The sequence below is a fragment of the Carya illinoinensis genome, chromosome 1 (genome assembly GCF_018687715.1).
Source record: "Carya illinoinensis cultivar Pawnee chromosome 1, C.illinoinensisPawnee_v1, whole genome shotgun sequence".
In the NCBI taxonomy this organism is placed as follows: Eukaryota; Viridiplantae; Streptophyta; class Magnoliopsida; order Fagales; family Juglandaceae; genus Carya; species Carya illinoinensis.
The window spans coordinates 32595001-32622001 of NC_056752.1; the positions used below are offsets into that span (position 1 = coordinate 32595001).

General features: G+C 36.2%; 1 protein-coding gene across 3 annotated transcripts in view; it reads right to left on the minus strand.

Annotated features, from left to right (window-relative positions):
- Nucleotides 1-16998, minus strand: part of LOC122315404 (DNA topoisomerase 3-beta) — a 43179-nt gene extending 26181 nt beyond the window's left edge. The window contains exons 1-8 of one of the 3 annotated variants that reach the window (XM_043131288.1): nt 16765-16997; nt 16581-16637; nt 15979-16082; nt 13793-13881; nt 12318-12417; nt 2305-2548; nt 888-1050; nt 685-804 (exon numbers count right to left, since the gene is read on the minus strand). In XM_043131288.1, coding sequence (XP_042987222.1) covers nt 685-804; nt 888-1050; nt 2305-2548; nt 12318-12417; nt 13793-13881; nt 15979-16057 — 795 coding nt within the window. In that variant the 5' untranslated portion in view covers nt 16058-16082; nt 16581-16637; nt 16765-16997. Of the gene's footprint in view, nt 1-684; nt 805-887; nt 1051-2304; nt 2549-12317; nt 12418-13792; nt 13887-15978; nt 16083-16580; nt 16638-16764 lie in introns of all 3 variants that reach the window. The other 2 variants (XM_043131283.1, XM_043131293.1) reach the window with 2 other exon arrangements.
- Between the last annotated feature and the right edge of the window lie 10003 nt (nt 16999-27001).

Here is a 27001-nt window from a genome sequence, read left to right on the forward strand (position 1 = left end):
AATTTTGATTAGAGCAATCCACCTCCATTTTGAGAAGTACAACTTTTCTTTTTCCAACCCGTGAGGAGTCAACTTTCCATCTTCTCAATGGTATTGTTTTTTTTTTTTTTCTCTCTCTCTCAATCTTTTCAATGTCAGTTATCCACATCACAAGAGCCCTAAAAGAAGAACCCAAAGGCATAGAAAAATATGTGGTGTGCAAACTCCTAATTTACATCCCAAAACTCCTGCCAACCCCTCAATCCCATCAAACTCTCCCACAGGAACAAAATAGAACAGCCATACACATGTTCTAGCTTAATTTTCAGATACAACATCAAAAAACAGTAGCAGCATCCGGAAACAGCATATTAGAAATCATCATAGCCCCACAATTACCCATGCCAACCTCAAACCCAGACAGATAGCCACCCATAGCAATTGCAACCATCATTCTAAGAATCACCGTTATTATATCAAAACCCAAGGTGATAACCGATGGCCTTTATTCAATGCTCTTGAACTCTTGAAGACGCCAGTATGTTTCTCCCAGTTGACACTGGCTAAGAATATATCTAGCTGGTGAAGCTCACATCCCATAGTCATATTACTTTAAAGGCTTTGATATCACAGTGTACATGTATTTCGACTCAATATGGTATTCAATTAATAAAAAAGGCAAGTCAATCCGCAAATGTTTCTGACCTTCAGAAGATTCACCGTATTAAGACCAGAAGGACGACTTTTGCTTTCCTGTTTTTCTGATATTTCAGTAACTTCTAAAATTCCATCTTCCATTACCAACTTTTGAAACATAATAGTGACCTGAAATATGGAGAAGTATGAAACACATTATCATTGAAAAGTTAAGAAAGGGTACTGCAAGGATAAAGCAAATCCGGCCTCACATCTACGTCAAACAACTTGTTACGCTCCCATTCTAGCTGAAGTTCATATCCATCTTGTATTATGTAAGGTCGCAAAGCCCAAAACTTTTCTGGCTTAAAAGTAGTTATTTGCAAATAGCGCTGTACACAAAACCCTAGGGTGGGAGTTTGACATGGTCCGTAGCTGAAACAAGCAATTCATAAGCATTATTCACTCCAATAGAAATCAGAACATATATCTAAAAATGAAATTTAGCTACACAGCACCTTGGAAAATATTTAAAATAAAAGTGGTCTCATATTCACTGTTAGAAAATCAAGAACCTTGGATCCACTTGACCCCAGTTCACCCTTGTGCCAACTGAGCTACAGCTAAGGGAATAACTAATGTAACACAATTAAAAAAATGAGGGCAACATTAACACAATATGGCAAAATTAACACAATACATAAAGTTGATAAAAAGGGAGTGTAATCCACAATCCCAAGGCAATTAATCTATTTGAAGAAAACCCTGGTCACATACTTGAAAGTAGAGGCACAAACCAACTTATAAGTGAAAGCCATAAGCTAAACTGATTCCAAAAGAAAATGCGTTCATGAGAATAATTGTATATCACTCAGAATACATACCAATGCAAATACCATAAAAAGTATAAAAGCACAATGGATACGTCCGTGATTCCATCCAGTGTGAGGCTATAAATTACTCGGTTATGAAAGCAAAAGAACATAGCATCCTCAAGGTGCCTCTGATTCGTTAAAAAAATTATATCAAATAGAAGATGCAAGAATGATGTTCAAGAAAGGGGAAAAAAGGCCAAGATTTTGTCTGATTAAAATATTTATTTTAAACACATTAATATATATATATATATATAAGATGCCGACTCAGAAAAAAACTGCACTTTATAAAATACATACAACTATATATATATAGATATTTGGAAAGGAATATTGAATCCACTTAGACGGGGTACAACTGAAAGCCGCCATGTGCCTACATTTGTCCAATTAACTTGGTTTTGTCATGTCTATCTTATCCTTTGGCAGTTACTAAAGCAAACGGAAGCCAAAACCCATCACTAAGACTGATATTTTCTCTACCCTTCTTTTAGTTCATCCATTCTATGTTTTTTTCTCCTTTCTTTTTTATAAGTTGTTCTCCCATTCTTTGCTCATGTTAGAATTTCTGGTCATATCTGGAATTTTAATATTTTACTAACATTCCTTTTTGATAAGTATGCATTTTACAAGCATTCTGAACTTTATTATGAAGAATACGGGTTTGCCAGAGGAGACAGAAGTTGAAGGTAGAATGAGAGTTTACTTGACATTCACATACATCAAAACAGACCAAAAGTGCAAAAGGACATAGATAATATATGGCATTAGATACATAAACTACAAAAAAGGATGTGAGAGAAGGAGAACCTACGAGATGACTCTAGAATCAAGATTCCCATATTTTCCCTGGAAATAAGTAGTTTGAAATCGTGTAAAGGCAACTCCAACTTTCAAATCTATCTCTTGCCGAGCATCCACTGCCAGTGCCTCATCTCTGTTGGGTTCAACAAGGTTGTCCATAGCCTTCATAAGGTCTTTGCCTATAACAGAAGAAAACCGTGCACGATAAACCCTTCTGCTAGCATCCCTTGTATGAAAGCCAGTGCACTCAATAACTGCAAAAAATGATTAACATTATGCTTTAGGAGTATCAAATGAAATTCATTAGGGAACATCATTTTATGACAGATCAAAACCTCCCAACATACAAGAGGCTATAACCACACACAAAAGAGTTATCATCCAAGTTGCCATGCTTGTTAGAGAGGAGGAATCTTGTTATCATTCATTTAACTTGTATTTTTGTTTAGATAAGGGCATTTTGGTCTTTAACTATTCATAATATTCCGATTTTGGTCAGCGGATCAAACAAACTGCTATAATGGTTCCATTCCCTATTTTTGAATAAGAATAGCACTCTATCTTTAGCTTACAGAGTTCCTACATGACTGCTATAGTGGTTCCATTCCCTATCATTGGATAAGGATAGCTTAAGGAGTTCCTACATTTAAATTCACAGTGCCACTTTCATCTATTAGCCAAGACTTTAGAAACAATCTTGTAAACACCTCCAACAAGTCTAACGGTTTGAAAATGCTCTCTCATCCCCTAGAGGAGTGAATGCGATAAAAGTGGCATTAAGGCTTTGTCAAACCTCTTCCAAAGGTAGAATCTATGGAAAACGTTCATTCACCATTTAGAGCTTGCAAGACATCAAATATATCACTTTCCTTGAAACTTCGTTCCATCCACCTATCTAGACTACCCCCAGACACGTCTAGAAAAAAAGAGTTAGAGAAGTATCTGGAACTGGTGTCTGCTCACCACCTTAGAGCTTGCAAAACATCTAATATCTCGCTTTGCTCGAACCGTCATTCCATCCACCTAACTTCCTCCTCTCCAATGGCATCAAAACTAAGGCCATCCAAGTGGGATACCAACTGAATTATTCCAATTAAAGACAATTATAATACTGTACAATACGTTCACTTACTTTTCTATGGCCTGAATAGGAGGAGTTATTGATGACTAATGCTTCAATGAAATTATTCCACCGATTTGAATTAGCTAACTGGTGAAAAAATTTAGAGTTTCTATCTCCCTCCCTCAGCCAAATTCTATGTCTCAAACGGTTAAAGTTGATATTTTGAGACCTTTTCTATCCTATGATTTTTTCCTTGATAAAGTCGGTCAATTTCATTGATAACAGAGAGGGACTTGAGTGTACATTCTCTAACACCAATTGGTTTTAGTTGAATTGGCAGCTCAACGTTCCAACACCAGCAAATCAAGAGCTGTTGTGGACAGCCATCCAACTATGAAGGGAGTCGATTATAATGGCTTTTAACCCTAACACCATCTTCTTGATTGCGACTTCCCAAGGGCTTTGCCAACAACTACACCAACCATTGGGGTGCCCACTCGAATATAAGAATAAGAATAAACATAAAAATAAAAATAAAGATCAACACCTATAACCCCCTAGCCAACTTGCAATGAATCAAAAGGTGATCAATACTTTCTCCACTCTAATTTTGCCATGGCCCAACCCATTTCCTAAGCCTAGACCCATAAAATTCAAAAACCCAGCTTGCCCAAAAGGGGGGGGGGGGGGGGGGGGAAAGCACCACCAAATGATCCCTCCTTTCCCCAACCCTTCTATATCACACTCGGCATGAGCTACCGTGTGATACCCATATGATAAGGATAAGAGTAGGTGGTGTATGGGATCCCACATCGTTTGGGAAGGAAAACTTTTAGCTCTTTATAAGGTTCCAATGGAGTTCCAATTGGATCATTGACTAATCCTTTTGAAGTATAGGCCATGTGGTTTGAACCTTCCATTGGGGTGTTACAAATAGTATCAGAGCCTATCCCAACAAAAAATGTGAGACTTGAGTTGTGCCACCTACGATAGACTATCTTGACGAGAACGTCGGGAATTTAAGAGGGGAGATTGTGATACCCCATATGATAAGGATAATGGTAGGTAGTGTATGGAATCTCACATTGCTTGGGAAGGAGAAGTTATTGCTCTTTATAAGATTATAATGGGATCCCAATTGTATCATTGATTAGTCCTTTTGGAGCATAGGCCATGTGGTTTGGGCCTTCTATTTGGGGCGTTACATGCTCCCTTCTTTGTTTGTGCCATTGCCGCCATTCAAGCGGAACTGCACTACCACCAATGCTTTTCTTGGCCGCTTCTCTCTTCTATTTTGATTCTCTCTCTCTCTCTCTCTCTCTCTCTCTCTCTCTCTCTCTCTCTCTCTCTCTCACATTTTTCTCTTTCCAGCCTCATCTACAATAGCCCCACTGCACCAACACCACCACATCATGCACCACCGTCCCATTTCATCTTGGGAAGCTCTCTCTCTCTCTCTCTCTCTCTCTCTCTCTCTCTCTCTCTCTCTCTCTCTCTCTCTCTCTCTCTCTCTCTCTCGCTTTATTCAACTTCTCACCCTCTTTCAACGATTGTTTTCCACACCTAACACTTTCCCCATTGTTCACAACCCCTTAATTACTCACAATGACTAATCTCGCATCGATTCAAACCCAAGGTGAATTTTGCAGAAGGTTTCGGGTTATAATGATTTCTCTCTCTCTCTCTCTCTCTCTCTCTCTCTCTCTCTCTCTCTCTCTCTATCGCTTTATTCAACTTCTCACCCTCTTTCAACGATTGTTTTCCGCACCTAACACTTTCCCCATTGTTCACAACCCCTTAATTACTCACAATGACTAATCTCGCATCGATTCAAACCCAAGGTGAATTTTGCAGAAGGTTTCGGGTTATAATGATTTCTGAAGAACCTTTCTATATGGGACCATACTAACCCAGATGGTTGAATTGCTAAACTATTTCTAGGAATGTCGTGGACTGAGATTTGTATTTCTAATTTAGTATATGGATTGCTCAGCTATTTATCATGTTGAGGTTGGTTTTGAGTGTGCTACAAAAGAGGATAATGAGTTACGTTGTGTTGTTTCATCACGCGTTGTTGAACTAAAAAGGGGTAAATTCGAGGTTCATGTTTGAGGTAGATGGATGGCCAGAAACTTTGGCATTGGGCAGCAATGTACTGAATAGAGGAGTATTATGTGTCTAGGCAAGAATGGTGGAATCTTATCCTTTTATAGTCTTTTTTCATATGAGTTTTGGTTGTTGAGTACAGGCCTATGTTGGCATGATTATTAATATGCTAGTGATAATTTTTTGTTAGGTTGTGACATTGCTATTGTTCGGTTTCAAAGCTTAGATAGTTCACTGTTAACAATTACACGATGTTCCTATGCTAAACTTTGATTTTGAGAAAATAGCACATTTTGCTATGAAAAATGACTCAATTATTTTTTGCACTATTATCTGCATTGAATATTGTACTGGATAACCTCCAAACCCAATTTATTACTAACTTTACAGTCACAAGATATTTACTTATCCTTGCACAATTACCATTATTGTATTGCATCTTAAAAACCCACAAAGCAGGAGAGAGAGAGAGAGAGAGAGAGAGAGAGAGAGAGAGAGAGAGAAAACCCTCGAGATACCGCCGCCATCCCTGGTCTGACAAGTGCCACTTCACGTATGGCACAGTTAGGGCCGACAAGCACCAGCAACATCGCCGAAGGGTATCCAGCGCCGGAAACCCTTCAGGCAACCTGGGTTTTTTTGTTCTTTCTAAGTTTCTTTTCTGCGTAGTCTCGAAGGAGCCACCCTCCGGTGGTACTGTGCCTACGCGACTTCACATAAGGGTGCGACAGGTCCCGGTGATCTTTTTTGGCCATCTGACGTCGGACTTCATCCGGTGACCAGGATTTTGGGTTTGAGTTTTTCTTTTTGTTGAGATCTGTCAGGTGCGAGGTCTTTGTGGCTTCCACAGAACAATCCGATGGGCTCCGACGACCTCTCGGAGAGCATTTCAGCAACAAACTTCTTTCCGACGATCGGGTTTTCTACAGTCACTCTTTTTTCTGGGCACATAACTATTTTTTTTTCCCTTAAGAGGATGAAGAGGGAGCAGTAGGATATCTCTAACTTGGGTTTTAGAATCTGAAGATGACGACGCGCGATGTGGATTCATCTAAGTTGGAAGGCGAGAGGTGGTTGAAAGTAAAATAAAAAACTTTCATTTTTACGAAAGAGGGAGGTAATAGTTTTCGTATCTCTGAATGTAGCAAAAGGATAGCCAAGTTCATGTGTCTAAGTGGGATGGCAGCTTCGTGGGTGGTTAAGGGGATTGAGGATTGTTTAGAACTTAAATGTAATGAAGGTTTCTTCAAAGAGCTAAGAATGGATAATGGAGTTTTTATTATTCAACATCATGTTAACGAAAGGGGCAGCTTTCTGCAATTCTCATAATTCCGCAATGGAAGGAGGAAAGGCTTGTTGGTGATTCCGGAGGGCGCAAATGGCTTTGGATGGAGAGGCTTTATGCAATCCATTCATAGTGTTACTGGGTCCAAAGCCACTTTTATGAAGCATGCAAACAGTGGAGAGTTCGTTGATGGAAAAACAGTGGGAAGGTCTTCCTCAATTAAAGGTGCTTCGTACGTTGCGGTGTTGAGGTCAATAGCGAGTAGTCGGGCCGAGATCAGCTCAGTGGCAAAAGGAAAGGGGAAGGCACTCAATTGAAGAGAGTTATGGACTATATGAGAGATCTGATGATTAAAGTGGATAAGGGGCTGGACCTAGTCTTGGATTTTGGTGGTGGGTCGAGAATGGATGATGGAGGGCAGGCAGGGGGTTGATCCTTCGAGTTTAAAGGCCACAAGTGTGCCGGCAAAGGTTTCAACACCGTCACAAATAGGGTCGTTGGACACTGGCATCTTTGTCCATGCCAATGTCACTATGCCTCCAGAGAGAGTAGTAGGGCCTCAGGCACCAGTTGCAGATGGGGTTGGTACTTCTGTCCAAGGTTCATATTTAGTTGAAGATGGGCGTCCATCCATGGTTTTGAATATTTTAAAAAAGTCGAGCCTTTTTTAAAATATGCAAACAGGGTTACAGAAGGTTGTGTTTCCCCTACCTGTTCTATGTCTCCTGAGGGAGCAGTAGGGTCACAAAGTGGCACGGCAAAGATCGTAAAGGAGTGGAATACATACAAGCAATGTTGATTGATGGAGGGGAGGAACCTGTAATGGTGACAAAAACAATGGACAACAACGATATTGTTGTCGAGCAACCATATGTTGGAAAGAAAGTTTGTCGTTGGTGCCTCGTGTGGAGGAAGGTTTAAAGTCAGGAGTGCAGTTGGGTATTGTGTCTAGGGATAATTCATTCCCCTATTTTCTCTTCCTCCGTTAAACAATATAGCGAGGTCACCATCGAATTGGGTTTTGAATAAAGTTAATAGATTTCAACAAATCCTAGGGCTTACACACGGAGGATATGAAGACGGAATTAAAGCAATACTCACTACGATTGAGGCGAGACGTGCGTGAAACCAAATTAAAATTTAAGAAAAGCAAGGAGTTAAAGCGTCTTTCAAGGGCAATCAACTACGATGCTAAGGGAGGTATCTCAAGTCAAGGGAAGACTAGAGGGAGGGCATTGTGAAGACGTTCTCGTAGTGAGTTTTTCGGGTAGAGGATTAGTTCTATGAGGAACAAGGGCCTGGGGTTGAGGAGGTGTGTTCCTTTCTAATTTGAGCTTGGAGTTTTTGGGTAGTGTTTCACAGGCTGTCTAGTATGGGCTAGGTGTTTTCTTGTATACGTCCAGTGTACTTAATTACTTCTATTGATATATAAAATATTTTTACTTATCAAAAAAAAATAAACCCACAAGCCATGAGATTCCTGTTACTGCTTTTGCTCGGTTACCAAACTGTTACTGGCCCTGCCATGGGCGTAAAACATGGCTACCAAGTATGGATACTTGGTATTGCTCTATTACTAGCCCTACCATGGCCTTAAATATGTGGCTAATGTTACTTATATTGTTACTGCTTATGTATTTACGGTAAATTTTTATTAATTTGCACTACAATTAGGTTTTGTTCATCATTGCATTGCTTGCAAGCTACTGACTCGTGTTCTACAAACTAGTATATGTTCACTATTTATAGAGTCGAGATGGACTCACCCATTTATTCTCTTTCCTTTCAGATGACAATGAGGTACATGCTAGGGATTAGGAATAGAGAGCACTAGAGTCGGATAGCAGTGCAAAGTGAAATAAGTGCCAAAGGGCACATCTTACTAGAATAAGGGCATGTTTGGACATTACGAGAATTCTTAAAACTTCTCATAATTTCATTCCCAAATATCACTCAAACACAAAACACTTTTCAATATCAAATGTTCAACTTTTTCATCTAATCATTACCTAATCATTATTCAAACATAAAAATCAATACAACTTTTACAAATTTCAAAACAAAAATTATATTCAAACAATTTTTTTTACTTTATAATATGTTTATTCAACTTTTTCTCTCTCATTTCCCAAAATCCAACAAAACATCTTCACTCAAACCACCATTTTATTACTATTCACAAAATTCTAAGATTGATTTTTACTATTTGATTATTGATTTCTAGTGATAGAGACTCAATCCTAACCTTCAGGTCCAGAGCGTGACAACTTGCACATATAACACCAATACATTATTATAACCTCTCTTTCTCAAATTATTTACCATAAAAAATCTTCCTACGGACTGTCATCAAACCAATGCATGGTATATTGATTTTTAAATAAATGCATGATCAGGAGCTGGAGGAAATCAATAAATGATGAGAAGCTGGGGGAAATCTCTTAGGGTATTTTTGAGAACAAGAAATTTTTAAGATTTTTCATCTTCGAACCAAACAACGTCAACCCAAAAATACTCAAAAATAATTGTCATCTCAAGGTTTTACCTCGATTTCCCAAAAAAAAAAAACAAAACCACCTTCTCAAACTCTAAAACATACGAAAGTTTTCTTCCCATACAAATTTGCAACGGACCTCACCACGTTTTTAAATCCCAATAAAAACATCTCTTAGTAACATTCTCAGTTCAAACATTTTTTTTAATGGGTGAAACCACTTTGCAAAACCCAAAAACAAATCTTTAAAAGGTTTTCAAAACTTTTGGAAATTTGCAAGAAAATCTTGCGTCGAAGCATAACCTTATCTCTCCAAATCATGTACTGATTCGACAAATGTAATGTTCCATCCAGTTGTGGACGTTTCATGTGGTGAGGAAAGAAAATTTAATTTGATGAGTTGGAACAAGGTTTGTCAACCGGTTTCATGTGGAGGTTTGGGTGTGAGAAATTTCAAATAAAGCTCTACTTGGGAAATGGCTTTGGAGGTACCATTTTGAGAATAATGCATTATGGAGAGAAATTGTGGAAATTAAATATGGGAGGATGTGGGGGAGCTGGTGCACAAATGAAGTTAAAGGGGTGTATGGGGCGGGCTAGTGGAAGTCCATCCGGTTAGTATGGCGGGATTTAAAAAAAAAAAATTAAAGTGGGGGATGGGGCCAATATTTATTTTTGGCATGATACTTGGTGCCGGGCTCTTAGGTACATTTATCCTAATTTATTTAGGATTGCTAGAGATAAAAGGGCTGCAGTGGCTGAGTCTTATAAGATTTCTAATAACATGCTTTAGTGGAATGTGGATTTTAACAGAGATGTGCAGGACTGGGAAGTGGGTGAGGTATCTGATTTTTTGGGAAGATTATATGATAGGAAAATTGATCAGAATAGAGAGGACAACCTGCTGTGGTTGCAAAAAAATAACTCCACATTTACTGTAATATCTTTTTATAAGGCATTAATTAGTCAGGGAGTTAAAGACTATCCCTGAAAATGTATTTGGAGGGCAAAGGTGCCTAGCAAGTTTGCTTTTTTCTGTTGGTTGGTGTCTATTGGGAAAATATTAACCATGGATAATTTGAGGAAGAGAGGTTTATTTGTGGTTGATCGGTGTTTTATGTGTAAGAAGGATGGTGAATCTGTTAACCATCTTTTTCTTCACTGTTAGCAAGGGTAGGCATTCTTGGGTGATGCCTATGCATGTGGTGGAATTTTTGGCTTGCTGGCAAGGTTCAGTGGGATGTAGAGGCAGTGCAGCAGCATCGAGGATGAGTCCCTTAGGTTTGTTTTGGTGCTTATGGCTAGAAAGAACTGGGAGGTGTTTTGAAGATTGTGAACGTTATATGGGGGAGTTTAGGGATTTTTTGTTTTGCACTTTTAAGATTTTTGGGTGAAAAATCTTGTAAGGGATGGGAATTTTTGCAATGTTTTATTTTAGTACTGTTTTGCTTTAGCTTGTATTTAGGTGTACTCACTTCTATACATCCTATGTACTTGGGCTATGCCTATTTACTTGGAATAAAATCTCTTATTAACTATAAAAAAAATGCAATGTTCCACTACGGTTTGTTATTAGAAATCTATATAGTTCTACAACCAAACCTCTTTATTACTGTGAATACTAAAGAAAGCCGCGAAAACTATCTTCAATGGCTGATCTTCGCACCAAAAATTATACAAAAATCTAACTTTTGACCCTACTCTCACCTCCAAACAAATGAAACAAAAAAATCCCCCATCCCATTCTGAGATTTTTCCACACTTGAATCCCAAAATCAACTAACCTCATTTGAAGCTCATTCTCCCCACACACTACCGCATTTCGCTTCTACCACTGATAACAACAATGCCTACCTCTTTGTAGCATACCATCATAGCCATTAGCCCAAAAGAGCTTTGTTAAACACACGATTATGGGCTCGTTTGGACACTTGGAGTATCTCGGAATTCTGTGAATAGTAGTGAAATTATTTGTGAATAGTAGTGAAATGGTTTTAAGTTAAGATGTTTTATTGGGCTTTGGGAAAGGAGAAAGGAAAGGTTGAATTAGCTTAGATGAAAGTTAAATAAAATATTATTAGAATATTATTTTTGTTTTGGGATTTGAAAAAATTGAATTGTTTATTGTATTTTGTGTAGGAGTTTGGGAAAGTTGTAATGATTAGATGAGATAAGATGAGTTGAGATGGTTTGTAAAAACAAACCACTCCTAAAGTTAAAAAAAATTGTTTGAATATAATTTTTTAATATTATTTTTGTTTTGAAGTTTGAAAAAGTTGTATTAATTTTTGTGTTTTGTTTTGAAGTTTGTAAAAGTTGTAATGATTAGATGGAAAATTTGAATATTTGAAATTGAAAAGTGTTTTGTATTTTAGTGATTTTTGGGAAGAAAATTGGAGAAGTTTTGAGAATTTCTCACGTCATCTCATTACCCAAACAAGGCCTATGTCTCTAACCCACCCAAACTGCCCAACGAGATCAGAGTGCAAATCTTAGACTACCTGACCAGGTGGAACTTGAAGTCATCACCAACTTCACCGCAACAAGAATCCCTTTAATTTTTTTAAAGTTAGTGTACAATACCATGCAGGATGGGAGTGTTATGCTCGCCCTTGAAGTTTTGGATGTGGTTCCTAGAAGATTAATACAACATTACAGACAAAACAAAGATTCAAGTCCTCGCTAGTTGCAAGTCAATGTTTCAAAAACCCTCATACATTTCCTTCATATTGTTGAAGATTTAGTTATTGAAACAAGAAGAGTGTACTTGGAAATAATGGCCGGAGCTTTGAAGATAAGGAGTGCTCTCCAGGTGAGCTTAGAAGTTTCTTTTTCCAGACTTTATTTCATTGGGCTTCTACTAGAGTTTTCAACGGAGCCAACTTTCATGACTTTTTTGTATCACTTTCTAGCTCCTAATTTGTAATTAGGTATTCTCAGTTGATACTTCATGTGTACTTGGGCTATGCCTTTTTTCTTTTTTCAATAAAATTATATTTTACCTATCAAAAAATTGTGCTTGATATCATTCACAAGAGTTAGCATGAGAGAGGGTGGAAGAGGGGCAAGAGCTACCTTCAAAGCATATATTTTCTCCTTCACGATCACAATCCAACCATAACACCAAATGACCACAGCCACGAGCTTCTTGGTTCAAATGCCTACAAATATGAGCCTTATACCAGGAAAACTAATCAAAATATTGAGAAAGAAGGAGAGTCTAAAAAATCCAAAGCAGCATGGCAAACGGTATTGCAATTAAACAAACAAAATCTTCTAACTCTAAATTTGAGTTAAATTAAGGCCTACATGCAGATAAAATTACTTGAAAGACACCAAAAAGCTACAAATGAGAAGGCATGAAGTTTATATGTTCCAAAGAACAAGCACTTGAATAGATGATGATTTATGCGTTACATGCACACAAAGATGGATATATCCATGTATACTACTTATAAAAACAAAGGGAAACTACAATTTAACCCCCTAAATAACTATCCTTTTACAATGTGACTTCCAAACAACCAAAGTTGTGACTTGGTATCCCAATTCGACATACAAGTTGCAATGCACACGGTTGTTAAAATCTAACAGTTAAAATAGACAAAAATAGATGATGTGACACAATCTTAATGGTCAAATTGTAATGAGAAATATTTGATCTACATATAAATCTTACCCAAGAAAGTTTACACACTGACGTGATTTAATGTGATCCATCAGATTCTAAAGCTCTTTCATTATAAAGTAGATATGATGTATTACATTAAGTCACGTCAGTGTAAACTTTCTTGTGTAAGATTTGTGTGTAGACCTAACGCTTCTCAATCGTAATTGAGGGTGCACATTGTAACCTTTTCTAAAAGCCAAGAAACTAAGGGACAAATTCGGTACTTTTGAGGTCAAACTACAAAAGGGTGCTATTTTAGGGGGTAAAGTGTAATTTCCCAAAAAAACTTTATATGGGAGAAACAATTGTAACATCATCTTGATTTCCAAGCACTATAAAATCCAACCAATCAAATCTATACATAGTTTCTTGATACTTCAACAGAAAAAAGCTAACATTAATATTAATTAGTCATTATTTTTCCATATAACGCAGCGTTTACATGTCCAACAACAATATCCAAGTATGTTCCCCAAAAACCTTTATATGGGAGAAACAATTGTAACATCATCTTGATTTCCAAGCACTATAAAATACAACCAATCAAATCTATACATAGTTTCTTGATACTTCAATAGAAAAAAGTTAACATTAATATTACTTAGACATTCTTTTTCCACATGACGCAGCATTTACATGTCCAACAACAATATCCAAGCATGTAAAAGTATCTTCCAACTACTCCAAGAACTTTGGCTTTCAACAACAATGAGAAATTTATTCCAACCTCCCTTCTTTTTTTTTTTTTGGTTAAGTAATCCAACCTCCCTTCTTAACGTTTACAAACTTCCAGAAGTAGTTTGGGAGGGAACAAAAGAACATACATGTAGAGGAAGATTAACTACAAACAGAAAGGAAAAATCTGAAAGCGCAATAATACCTTAGGGTTTGACTCTGCCTTAATAATTGGAGCATAGAAAAGATCCAATGGATCAGTGACTTTCCAATCTTGATATGTAACTGGAAAATCTACACTAGATTCACATAAAAAGAAAACACTCCAATGAAAGATCTATACACAAGTTATAATGACAAACAAAGCATGAAAATCTATACTGGACAAAATTAACAATCCAAAAGCAGTAGTGAATTAAAGCTACACGTTCATGATTAAAAATTGCTACTTGCAAAATCTTAAATGAGAATGGGAGTTCTGATATGCAAAAAGACGATCACACTTACACCAATCCTAGGAAAAATGACTAATACCAAAAATTCCAGTGTCATTTGAAATTAATCATCAATTCTATCTCCAGACTGAACACCTGTTTCAGTCAGTCAATGAAGTGGTATTGCCATATCAAAATGAGTGACTATTATAAGTTGGTAAATTAATCTCAAGAGCACGTCCCTACAAAGTTTTGGCCTCTTCCAGCTTTTGTGATTGGACATCTATAAAGAACTCTTGGCACCTAAAAGCTGGTTTATAGAAATTTTTTTATTAAAAAAAAATGCTTCTTTGATGAAGAATTCTTAAAGCACTATTGAGCCCTCAAATATCTAAGAATAAGCTTGAGTTTCAAGTTTTTTTTTTCTGAACTTAATTTTATGTTACATCTTTTCCCTCTTTGCTCGTCCTGCCATAAGCCTTACAGAACCTACAACTAGGCCTTTTGTTGACCTCACCAGAAGTTCTGATTCTTTCCACAAACCACACTTAAGTCTCTCTCTCTCTTCTCACTCACTTCTTCAGTTCTTCTAACTCTTTCATCCCCATCATATGTCCGGCTTGTAAAAAGGCAGCAGATACCACACCAACACAGATAAATTACTAGAAGTTTTGGTTGTGGCAGCCACTCACCGAATCCATGTGATTCTCCTTTAAGCCAGGCAATACTTCACCAACAAAACACTGAATTTTTAGGTTTTGGACAATACCCTGCCATCAGACCACTAATCTTTTGAATGAATTTATATGTTGAACATGCCCTAAATATCAAACAATGTTATTGGGGGGTGCTTTGCACTACCAATCACAATCCCTAATTGGCTTGCACAGGGATCTGAATGTTCAATTCACTGGGTATAGGACACCGTTCTAATGAATTTTTTATGTAGATTTCTTATGCTAATCAACAGTTGATTTGGGTGCACTTGATGCTTATACAACTACCATTCATATTTCTCTTTTTCCATGACATGGAACCTAACTAAGGCAAGACTATTCGAATTTGGCTATTAAGAATGCTTTTCCTTCCCTCTTTAGGATTGCAAGAGATCAAAATGCTGCTGTGGTTGATTCATTTGTTTTTTCAAACAACATTCCTCAATGGAATGTAAATTTTATTAGAAATGCACATAATTGGGAAGTGTATGTCATTTCTGATTTTTTTGGGAGGTTATAAGATATGAAGATTGTTCAGGGAAGGGACTTATCAAAAAAGATTGTTCAGGGAAGGGAGGATAGTTTGGTGTGGATCCACGCTGGAAATTTCAGATTCTCGGTTAGCTTCTATTATAAGGCGTTGACTTGTCATTGTGTTAATAAATTTCCTTGGGAGTGCATTTGAGGAGCTAAGGTTGATTTGGTGCTTCATGTGTAAGAAAGATGATGAATTTGTTGATCACTTATTCTTCATTGCGAGGTGGCTAAGACTTTTTGGGAAGAGATTTTTGGTAGGACGGATATTGCTTGGGTGATCACTAAGCGAATGGTGGATCTCTTAGCTTGTTGGCAAGGTTCTAAGGGGAATCATCTCATTGTTTCTATTTGGTTGGAAAGAAATGGGTATAATGGGCGGTGCTTTGAAGATAGAGAGTGTTCGATGGGAGAACTTAGAAAGTTTTTCTCAGAGAGTTTTTCTTTAGCATTTTGTGTATTTGGGCGAAGGCTCTTGTTTTGAATGGAGACAATCTTCATGATTTGCTCTTAGCCTATTCTAGTTCATAGCTTGTATTTAAGTGTTTTCTCTTGTATTCTTCCTGTGTACTTGAGCTATGCATATTTACTTGTCAATAAAATTTTCTTATTACTTATAAAAATAAAAATAAAATAAAATAAGAACAGTGCAGTATTTAATGAACTTAATATATATATATATATATATATAATTTGAGAATAGTGACCTGAAAACGTGACCAATAACTGAGGTGACTTTAAAATGGGCATGAAATCCGCGAAACATTCCATCAAACTCATGAACATCAGTACTGCCCTTTCTCGTTGACATCTGTAACATACAAGTATTTGTCTTCGATGTTATTCACATTCAAAATTCAGCAATACAGTGTCATGTCATGTCATGAAATGTGATAAGAAGAAGAAAGTATTTCGAGAGTCCAAACTGGGCATAATGCACGTCCAAAATGTCCTGTCTATATCTATTATAAATTCGTAATAATATACATGCATGTATCGTAACAATATACATATATATAATATGCATACATATATATCATTTCTCACCAAATTTTACACTAAGCAGAAAGAAATTCACGTCAATAAGTTTTACATTTAACAAAAAATTGGGAAAAGAAAAAAGAATTGCCCTGCTCTGTAAATAATGAAACATCGATAATCCTAAATCCTAATTTTCCCGTGGTTATTACATCTGCTTAGCGTCCAAAAAGAGCCTTAATTGAAGCTAGGGTTGCAGAGTGTGAAAACAAAAACACAGAGAGGGGGGAGAGAGAGAGAGAGAGAGAGAGAGAGAGAGAGAGAGGAACACCTGGCCTCGGGAGAGTGCGGAAGCAATTGAGAGAGCAATGCTAGGCTTCTCCGCCACCTGAAAAGGAGATTGAAAAGAGAACACTGATAAGAATCGAAAAACCACACAGTAACAAAGAAAATAGTTTATTTAGAGCTAAAAGCAATATGCGTGTGTATAAAAGTTGAATTGGTATCCAACCAACCATGAGAACTTTGGAAGAAGCCATTTCCTCGGCAACGGCACAGAGCCTCTCAGCCTGAGGAAGATAGTCGGAGATGTTGTACTCTTGTGCGGGTTTTGGCTTGGGAGCTGCTTCGCTTCTTCTTTACTTTTCTTTATGGCGGTGGTCTTGGGCCCAAGGCGCTATTCGGCTTTCAAATTCGGCCATAGATGAATGGCTGCTTTTGCTTTTATTTTCTTTACATTCATTTTAGGTGATTTGAACTCTCTCTTTTCTCAAATATTTGTCTTTTTGCGATTTACAGGACATGTAACTTTTGAAACATTATGCGAATTCGGTAAGAGATCACAGAATTTAAGATTCAGTGCAATGAGGTTTTATAATAATTATATTTAAATATATTTACATCAGAGAGGATTCGCGTGACATAATTTAGTTTAGAAAATAAATTTTAAAATTTAAATTTTATGAATCAAATTATATCACATAAATAATACATAGTGTAATGGCCTTTGATTAAAAGATATATATATATATATATATAATTAAACATATTTAATATACGGTTCAATTTTCATGTTAATATGTTTTTTTTTTTTAATTTTGAAATCAACATCATAACATTTCATTCATTCATAAAATAGGATCCATACAAAGTTTATCCTTAATTAACTCATTACGCGTGCAATCTAGTCCTTCCTCTAACCATATCTTCTTTGCATCATCAAGCAATGCATACTTTGCCAATTTGTGAGCAATCATATTAACTTCTCTATATACAAATTGGACTTTCCATGATGTACTACAGCAAAGAGTCCTTCTAATATCTTCAAAAATCAATCCATTCCAAACCCAACTCTCATCTGTTGTAGAATCAGTTTTAGCTACAGCATGTGCATCACCTTCAAAAATTATATTTCTGTAACCCAACTTAGCACAAAAGTCCATAGCTCTTATAAGCACCATAGCCTCTGCTATGAGAGCCTCTACAACATGCTTCAACCTTGCACAAAGACACATTTGGATTTCCCCTTCACAGGCCCTAGCCATAACTCAATCCCAGTTCTTTTAGATTTTGAATCCATATATGCATCCCAGTTCACCTTGATGAGATGCTCCTTCAGTCTATACCAACTTTTAATACTTCTGTCAGCTCTTTAAACCATCTAGTCTCCTAAAATATTCACTTATGCATTCTTAAAATATTCTAGTCCTTGTTGAGCAACACAAAATACTTGCTAAAGTGCTTCAAATTTATTCTAAAAAAGAAATATATTCCTTCTTTACCAAATTCTCTTCATGACAGCAACCACCACTTCCAATTGTTCATCTTGTAAGCTAACTAGCAGTTTCTTCTATTGCTCTAGAAAATCACTAAACTACCCAAACCACTTATGCATAGGACATTGATTTACAGGCCACACATCAGTGGTTGCTGGGCAGTTCCATAGCACATGGCAAACTGTCTTCTCCTCTAACTCACATATGGGGCACAACTGTGAAGTGATCATCTGTTTCTTCATTAAATTCCATCTAGTAGGAAGAATCTCTTGACAGGCTTTCCATATGAGCATTTTAGCACTACCCAAGACATGTAAACTCCACACTTTCTTCGAATAGTTCTCTCCATCTGGTGGATCTAAGATTTCACCTCCACATGATCTCTTTGTTAAGTGAGCTAAATGGTATACACTTTTTACTGAAAAGCATCCCATTTTGGGTAAAGCCCCAAACCATCTTATCCTCCACTCCAATTCTGCTAATAGGAATGCTAAATATGGCTTTTGCATGTGAACACCTCTTCAATTACAAATTTCTTCCAGCAACTTCTATCCTTGTGTATTGGCTCTTCTACTCTTGTCTCACTGTCTAACCACTTAACAGGTGATTGGATTTTATAAGTAGATGGAAATGGTATCTATCTATCTTTCCATATCTTGATTTTCTTACCATCACTAACCCTCCAAAGTAGCCCTTTCTTTAGCAAGTCCATAGCAGACCAAATACTTCTCTAGATTTGAGATGCCCAAACCCTATCTTATAATCCAAAAGCTCTAAAGATCTATAATATTTATCTTTCATAACTTAAGCAGCCATGGAGGATGGATTATAGAGAAGCCTACAAGCCTGTTTAGCTAGCATAGCTTTATTAAAACATTCAAGACCTCTAAAACCCAAGCCCCCATTTCGTTAAGAAACTTCCATTTTGTACCAACTCCTCCAATGATTTTTGGCTTCATTTTCCTTATGTCCCCGCCAGAATTTGTCCATCAGTGCTTAGATTTCCTTACACAGCTTTCTTGGAAGAAAAAAAACACTTATTGTAAATGTGGGAATAACTACTTTTAACAGCACATCTTTCCCTATTTGTGATAAAAACTTGTTCTTCCAGCCGTTGAGTTTAACCCAAATCTTCTCTTTAATGCCTCTAAAAGTGTTATACTTAGACCTACCCACAAAAGTGGGCAACTCCAAATATTTCTCATAGTTGGTACTTGGATTAACACCAACTTCTTATACAATCAAGTCCTTGCCTCTTTGTGCAATATTAGAGCTAAAGAAAATGGTTGTTTTTAGCTTATTAAGACATTGTCCTGAAGCTACCTCATATGTGTCCAATAATTTTTTCACATGTCTCCACTCCTGAATTGTAAATCTACAAAAAAGAACATAGTCATCAGCAAAAAGTAAATGGCTAATCCTTAGTCCCCCTCTCACTACAACCACCCCTCTGGTTTCTCTTTTTTTGTTTGATTCTTCCATTAGAGCACTTAAACCTCTGCAAAAATGATACAGAGATAAAGGGAAAGTGGATCCCCTTGTCTGATTCCCCTCGAAGGAACAATTGTTTCACTTGGTTGCCCATTAACAAGGACAACATACTAGACTGTCTATACACATTCCATCACCATCCTTATCCATCCCTCAGCAAACCCTAACTTTCTCGTAATAGCTTCTATGAAGGGCCACTCAATCATGTCATAAGCCTTAGCCATGTTCAACTTTAGTGCCTTGCTCTCATATCTACTTTTCTGTCTAGTTCTCATTGAGTGTAGCAATTCATAAACTACCATTACATTGTTAGTGAGGAGCCTGCCTGGGATGAAGGCACTTTGGTTACAAGAAATGATGAGAGGTAGAACTCTCTTTAATCTGTTTGCAAGCACGTTAGAAACAACTTTATAAAGCACATTACAAAGACTAATAAGTCTATAATCACTTGCATGCTTTGGGTTTGTAACTTTTGGAATCAATGAGATGTAAGTGAAATTTAGAGATGAGTCTAAACCATCACCTTTTAACACACTAAGCACTGCATTGCACACATCTTGCCCCCACTATATTCCAATGATTCTAAAAAACCCAGCCTCATAACCATCTGGCCCAAGAGATTTAAGAGGGGCCATCTGGTTCAAAGCTTCCTCAACTTCTACACTTATAAACTCCTTCAACAGTCCATCATTCATCTCAACTGTCACTTGAGTGTTTACAACTGCCAAGCATGCCTTTATATCTTCTTTTGTTGGATAGGAAGTATTGAATATATTCTTATAATAACTCTAAAAAACTTATTCAATATCTTCAGGTTCCCTAAGAAGAGCCCCTTCAGTACCAACAATCTGTGAGATTCTATTCTTCCTCCTCCTCTGAGAAGCACATGCATGAAAATATTGAGTATTTTTGTCACACCACTAATACTAATTAGTTTTTGCCCTTTACTTCCATTTAATATTTTCCTGGTCCAGCAACCGATTTAATTCTCCTTGCATCTGCTTGATCTCAGCAACATTGCCACTATCTTCATTTGCTTGCATGATTTTCAACCTAGCAGTCTTTTCAGTTATGGTCTTTTCCCCACAATGAGTTCTGGTATGACTGCATTTGGTTAAAGCCCCACCACACACCTTTAGATTCTCTTGTATTCTTTTCATATAGGCTGTTGAGGAGCTAAACTTTCACTCAATACCCTTTTGAAAACCTGTTCACATTCCTCATCTCTAGCCCAACTAGCCTCATATCAACAAAGGCTTATGATCCAAACATCTAGCAGCTAACACATCAACTGTAGCCTCTTTGAACTTTGAGATACAAGTTGCATTTGCCACTGCCCTATCCAATCTTTTCTTGGTAAAAGTATCATCCTCATGTTTATTACTCTAGGTGTATTTGTCACCTCTCCACACTAGATCAAAAAGATCATTTTCCTTTAGCACCTGTCTGAAACCACTCATCTAAGAATCAACTCGTGATTGTCCTCCCAACTTCTCATCATGATAAAATATCTCATTAAAATTTCCAATTATACACCAAGGTCTATTTTCCACAGGTTTTAGTGCTGAAAAGATCCCGCATGCTTATTCCTCTTATACAATTCAAGGTGACCATAGAAACCCGTAAACTCCCACCATTCTCCTGCCCTGTGGCCTTGATCCATGCATGAATATGTCTCTTTGAATAATTTTGAATTTCAACGGTTCCTTCTTCTTTCCACAACAAAGTCAAACCTCATTTCCTTCCAATGGAATCAATCACAAAACAGCCAAAAAATTCCATTATTGACCTTATTCTCTCAAGTTTAGAACTTTGTAATTTTGTTTCAATAAAAAATAAAAATTCGGGTTGCTTCTCCTTCACCATTAGGTAAAGGTTTTGAACTGTCCAGGGATTCCCAAGCCCCCCGCAGTTCCAACTTAAGGCAATCATAATGCTTGGTTGGGCTAGTTAGCAACCTCTGCCAATTAGATGGTTGTACCTTCAACTTTCAGATCACTCCCTTTCTTACTCTTCTTTGAACAAACATTTGTGTTAGACTCATTTTCACTAATACCCATCTTCCTTTTACCAGACTTATTAACAGAAGATAAAAATTATTTTTTACCTTGATCACAAGCTCTCCTCTTCCATTTCCTCTCAACTGCCAAATCTTCATCACCTTCGCTATTAACCTCATATAGTGGATTATCCTCAACAACTAACTTCTCTCCTCTAGTCTCATATAAATCTCTTTGGAAAACATTATCTGTAACTGCCTCCCTCTCATATAAATTTAATCTTTGATTCCTTCCTCTGTTAGACATGCCTCGCTTATCCATTATCTAATTAACAACCTTTTGAATTGTATCTATCTTATTAGTAATCATATCACCATGATTCTCACCTTCATCTTCGGTGTCACCAATTGAAAAAATTCTTCCCTGCTTACCAACTTCGATGAAAGGTGGCGCCACCCTACTATTGGAATGGTCAGAATCCTCAGAATTACTTGAGGAAGAATGCCAATATGAATTGCTTGTTCTTCTATGATTGATTGCAACTGCTCTCAGCCATGATCCAAACTGCTTTCCCACTTCATTCCTCTGTGACTAATTATTCCCCACGCTACTACATCCATCTCTTTCATAAGCAATTATCCCACACTTAAAAACAAATTTTCGGCAATTTCTTGTACTTAAGTGGCACCTAGATCTTTTGTCCCTTCACTTTGATAGTGTTGCCCCTTGATATCGGTTTCCTTAGGTCAATTTTGATCTTCATCCTAAGAAAATCACCCCATGCCACTCTATCTTCTTGAGCATCCACTTCTTTTACCACCCCAATAGTGTCTCTAATCTATCTTCCTATGTTAGAATTCATACAAGCCAGTGGAAAATGGTGTAACTATACCTAGAATTCTTCACAATCAACAGTCATAAGGTGTGTCTATGTCATCCTATCAAAGAGTTGCAAAGACAGAAGATGGTTATCAAAAAACCATAGTCTCCCTCCCAAGACTCTACTCTTATCATGCTAATTTTCAAACGTGATAATGAATAGATTTGGCGTCAATTGTTGAAATGAGAACATTTTCCCAACCTTCTATATCTTTGCCTTTGTATAACGAATGATTTCTTTCACCACTTGTTGCTTTGAATGTAGTCTGTCCACTAAACACAAATCACCTTTCTTCATCACTTCTTTCAAATCTTCTATATCTAGTTGTATTGTGGCATTTTCTTCTTCTGTTAGACAGAATTGCTCCCAATTACCAACGAGGTCTTCCATACTTTTCCCTCTCGAAATAGCCAAAGAGCCGATCAGAGCACACTAAGCACTCTTACTAAAAAATTTTATGTGAGTTCCAAATTTACACAATTTTTTCAAATGGAATGCACGAGACTTGCATATCCTAAGATTACAAATATCATTTCTCATAATTAAATTATGTTTCTTCTTGTTATCAAATAAACCCTAACAATGATTTGTTGTGTTTTTTATCAGATTATAATATGAAACATATATATAGATGCATTTTATTCGTCTTTAATATTATTTTGATTGATTATTTAGATAATGTTTTAGAAGTAAGATATGTCAAATAATTATTGCTTTGGATATCAATCATAAATTGTTATTTTTTTCCATAACATAACTATAAATACATTTAACAAGTATAATTTTGTATTTTAAAATATGAAACGGATTAATAAAATCTAACTAGTTAAATGGTCATATCAAGATTGAGATATTTGAACTCTTCAATAAAATGGATCAATTAAGGTTGGACCATATAATTGTTTATTTTTATTTTTTAAAACAAATATTCATTATAAAATAAATCAATAGGTGCAAAGTTTCTCTTGAAAAATACTTCTGTTTATCACTCGAGGTGACATGTGAGGTCCATCTTACATCCAAATTTGCTCTTCTATCTTCAAAAGACAAGACAAATTTAGCTAGCAGATGAGCAGCTTTATTTCCTTCTCTAGGAATATACTAATTTTCTACTTAATTCTTCATCTAAAAGATAATGTTATATCATCTATAAGTTGCCCATATCAAGATCAATTCTCATCATTACTGTTGATATCATTAACAATGGATTGTGCAACCCCTTCAAATACTACATTGGTGAAACCAATTTCAGAACAAAATCTCATGGCTATCCAAAGTGCCTTGATCTCGACCAACAAAGGTTGTTACACAAATCTTTGATTCATACACAATGTTGCCATAATCTCTTGTTTCTTTAATCTACTAACCATATCTTCCAAACCCTAAAAAAATTCTTCCTCCCTACAAGTCCATTTATGGACAAGACTTAAGAAATCAGCCCATATATTTGTTCCAGCAGTACAACTCCATAATTAATTTGTCTTTAGCACCCATCTTGCTTATAGGTATACTACATACCACTTCTACCTCTTTTTCATACAAAATTTTCCTTATAGGATTTTCATTCTAGTAGCCTCTTTCTACCTCTATAAGCTCTTTAACATTTGAGTCCCTATTAAGAAACATCACTTGGGATTATATACTGAAAGTTGAAGGAGTATGCAGCTATCTATCCCCCCAAATTTTGATTTCATGACCATTTTCAACTTTTTATTTTGATCCATTAACTCCCATATACTTCTCCATATCAGTGAAGGACCACTTCCTAGTTTAGCCTCCAACAATTTACCATGTTTGTAATATTTTTCCTTCAATATCTTGGCTACTAGCGAGGTAGGTTTGGTCAATAACCTCAAGCAATGTTTGGCAAGCATAGCCTTATTAAAGCTTTCAATGTTCTTGAAGCCCAACCCTCCATCATTGCACGACATGATGCCAATCTAATCCATGAATCTAAACCACTATGTCTAACATGTACTCTACCTTGGTTAGGTCTAAATAAACTGATTTATAATACTCTTAAAACTATTGAAGGTGAAACGACTTAGGGTTTCCTCCTTCCCAAAAAATTTCATAATTAAACAAAAAATATTTTTTAAGGTTTTTTTATGAGGTAGACTATATAAAAATTAAATTTTCCCTTTAAAAATTAATTCTTTTGCCATTCTAAAACAAGGTTTTATGATTCTTCCCCTTCTTATATCCTTCCTAAGATTATCCACATTGGTATAGTCAAAGTTTTATGCATTTTTTTTTAGCTAATATGCCATTTTTTGCATTTGAGCTTATTTGTTCAAACTTAACCCCACATTAGATTAGTCATTTAATAATGAGATATAAGATCACTCCGTCAATTCATCTAACGGTAGGCCAATCAGAGCATAACATGTGGCACATTTAGGGTGTGTTTAGTTGTTGGAGTGAGCTCAACTCATTCCAAACTACTTATTGATGAGACTAACTACTTTTTTAATTTCTCATAAAAAAGATAAACTCATCTTAACCTATTTCATACATTCAAACACATCTTAATGGGATCTACAAAATACTACTATGTACAAATCAACTCAGATCATCTGATATCACATCAGCATCCAAATGCAACCTTATTAAAAAATACAAAATCTAAAAAAAAGACCTAAAAATAGATTAATCAGTTATAAAAACATATAAAACATTAAAAATCAAGACAAGTCTTTCAAAAAGTGCCAATATTATTTAGAAAATTTGAAAAGATTTTAATAAGCTTAAAATAATAAAATGATAAAGAAAAACGTGACTTAAAAAGAATTAATATAGAAATATAAAAACAAATTAATGATGGGAAGACGTCTTTGTAGGATCCCATCGGAGTCATTCCTTTACTATTTTGCAAGAAATGTCTCATCAACATACCCTTTAAGAGTTTGTGAGCTTGATTAGACCATATATAGTATTGAGAACTTTTATGTGTTAGAATGGTGTTGCCACATCCACAAATGAATTACATAAAAACAACTTACAAATTAATGTGATTTCATTTGATTCGTTAGATCTACTTTATTTGATAAACTATATCAAGCCACGTCACTTCATGTGATTACTTTTGTATAATCTCTTTGTAACTAAACCATTTTTCATTTGGAAAACTCTCAATCTTAAGACAATGATGGACTTAATAGATATCAATTACTAGTAGCTTTGATTTACCACCGATCGAGTGGAATTCTACATGGTCAATGCTAGGGATATTTATCATAATAGGATACATATATAGTGATTTCTATTAGAGATATAGCTATCGCCTTGAGTTTAATGAAATTGATCATCTAAGTCTAGGGCATGCATCATAATTTCGGTAGCAAATATTAATATTTTCTCCATTTGTATAAATATTTATAGATTGCCATGTTCTTAAATTAGAGATGCAAAGATTAAAGTTGTAGTTTGCAACAAATTATTTGATAGATGAATATTCATAGAAGATTTATTTGCATGCTTTAGTGAGATAGGTAATCCTTTTGGCCGAGGTTACGAGATAAATGAATATTTAAATCAATTAGAATTTAGGTTTGTGTCTTATTTAATTTATTTCTAATGGGCAGAAATTTTCTAATAAAAGCCGAAGTAACAAAAGGCCCATCCTTTAGGCCCAAAGATAAGGTTGCTCTTGAAACTAGCATACAATTAAAAACCTATGGGAAAATCTCGCCATCCCAAGTATTGTTAAATACAGTTATGGATTATGCAAGTAACGTGCACTCTTTTTAAAAAAGAGGAAGGTCCACAATTAACAACTTAATTTTTATGTGAGTTTTATATTTATTCATTTTTTTTCAGTGCATGATGCTTGCATACTCTATGTCTACAAATACTATTTCTCATATAAAAATGATAACCAAAAAGTGCTTGCATAGGAATGAGTCTTCATCTACGAAAGTGCTTGTACATGATTAAGTCTACATCCTTGAAAGTGCTTGCTAGAATGGTACTCTCACAGGAGGGGGTCCTCATCATGGGATGCTTGCCCAAAAGGAGTACTTACGCAAGGGACGGTGCATGTAGGAAAGTGCTCGTCATTCCCCCCCTAAACAGGGACTGTAAATCATCAATAGCACGAGGAAAAGTTAGTCGAGGTCAAATTAAAGAACAATTGATTTATATGGGATGAGATCGACCTTTGAGAAATAAGCAATTGATGTGAAAGTGACCTAACAGCTCATTGAATAAATGAATACATAAAAGTTGATAAGCATTAAATAAGGCACGTACTTGCTTGTGGAAGCCATTTATCAGACCAAATCTTGAAGGAGGTAGGTTGTGGAAGCCATTTATCATACCAAATCTTAGCTCTTTCTCTATTTCCAATTCTCCAAAAAAGACCCCCTACAAACAAAAGTCTGATCTTTACCCAACTTGGCTTGGTGGAAATCCCCTTCTGGAAAGTATGTATGAGTGAGAACTCTTGTAGCTAAGGATTGTGGATTTTGGACTAATCTCCAGCATGCTAAGTTGAAGGTTTCTAAGTCTCTGAAACCAAGACCTTTTGCTTATTTGGTCTTGTCCATTTGATGCCAATGGATCCAATTAATATTCCTTTCACTCGCTTTATGTCCCCACCAATATT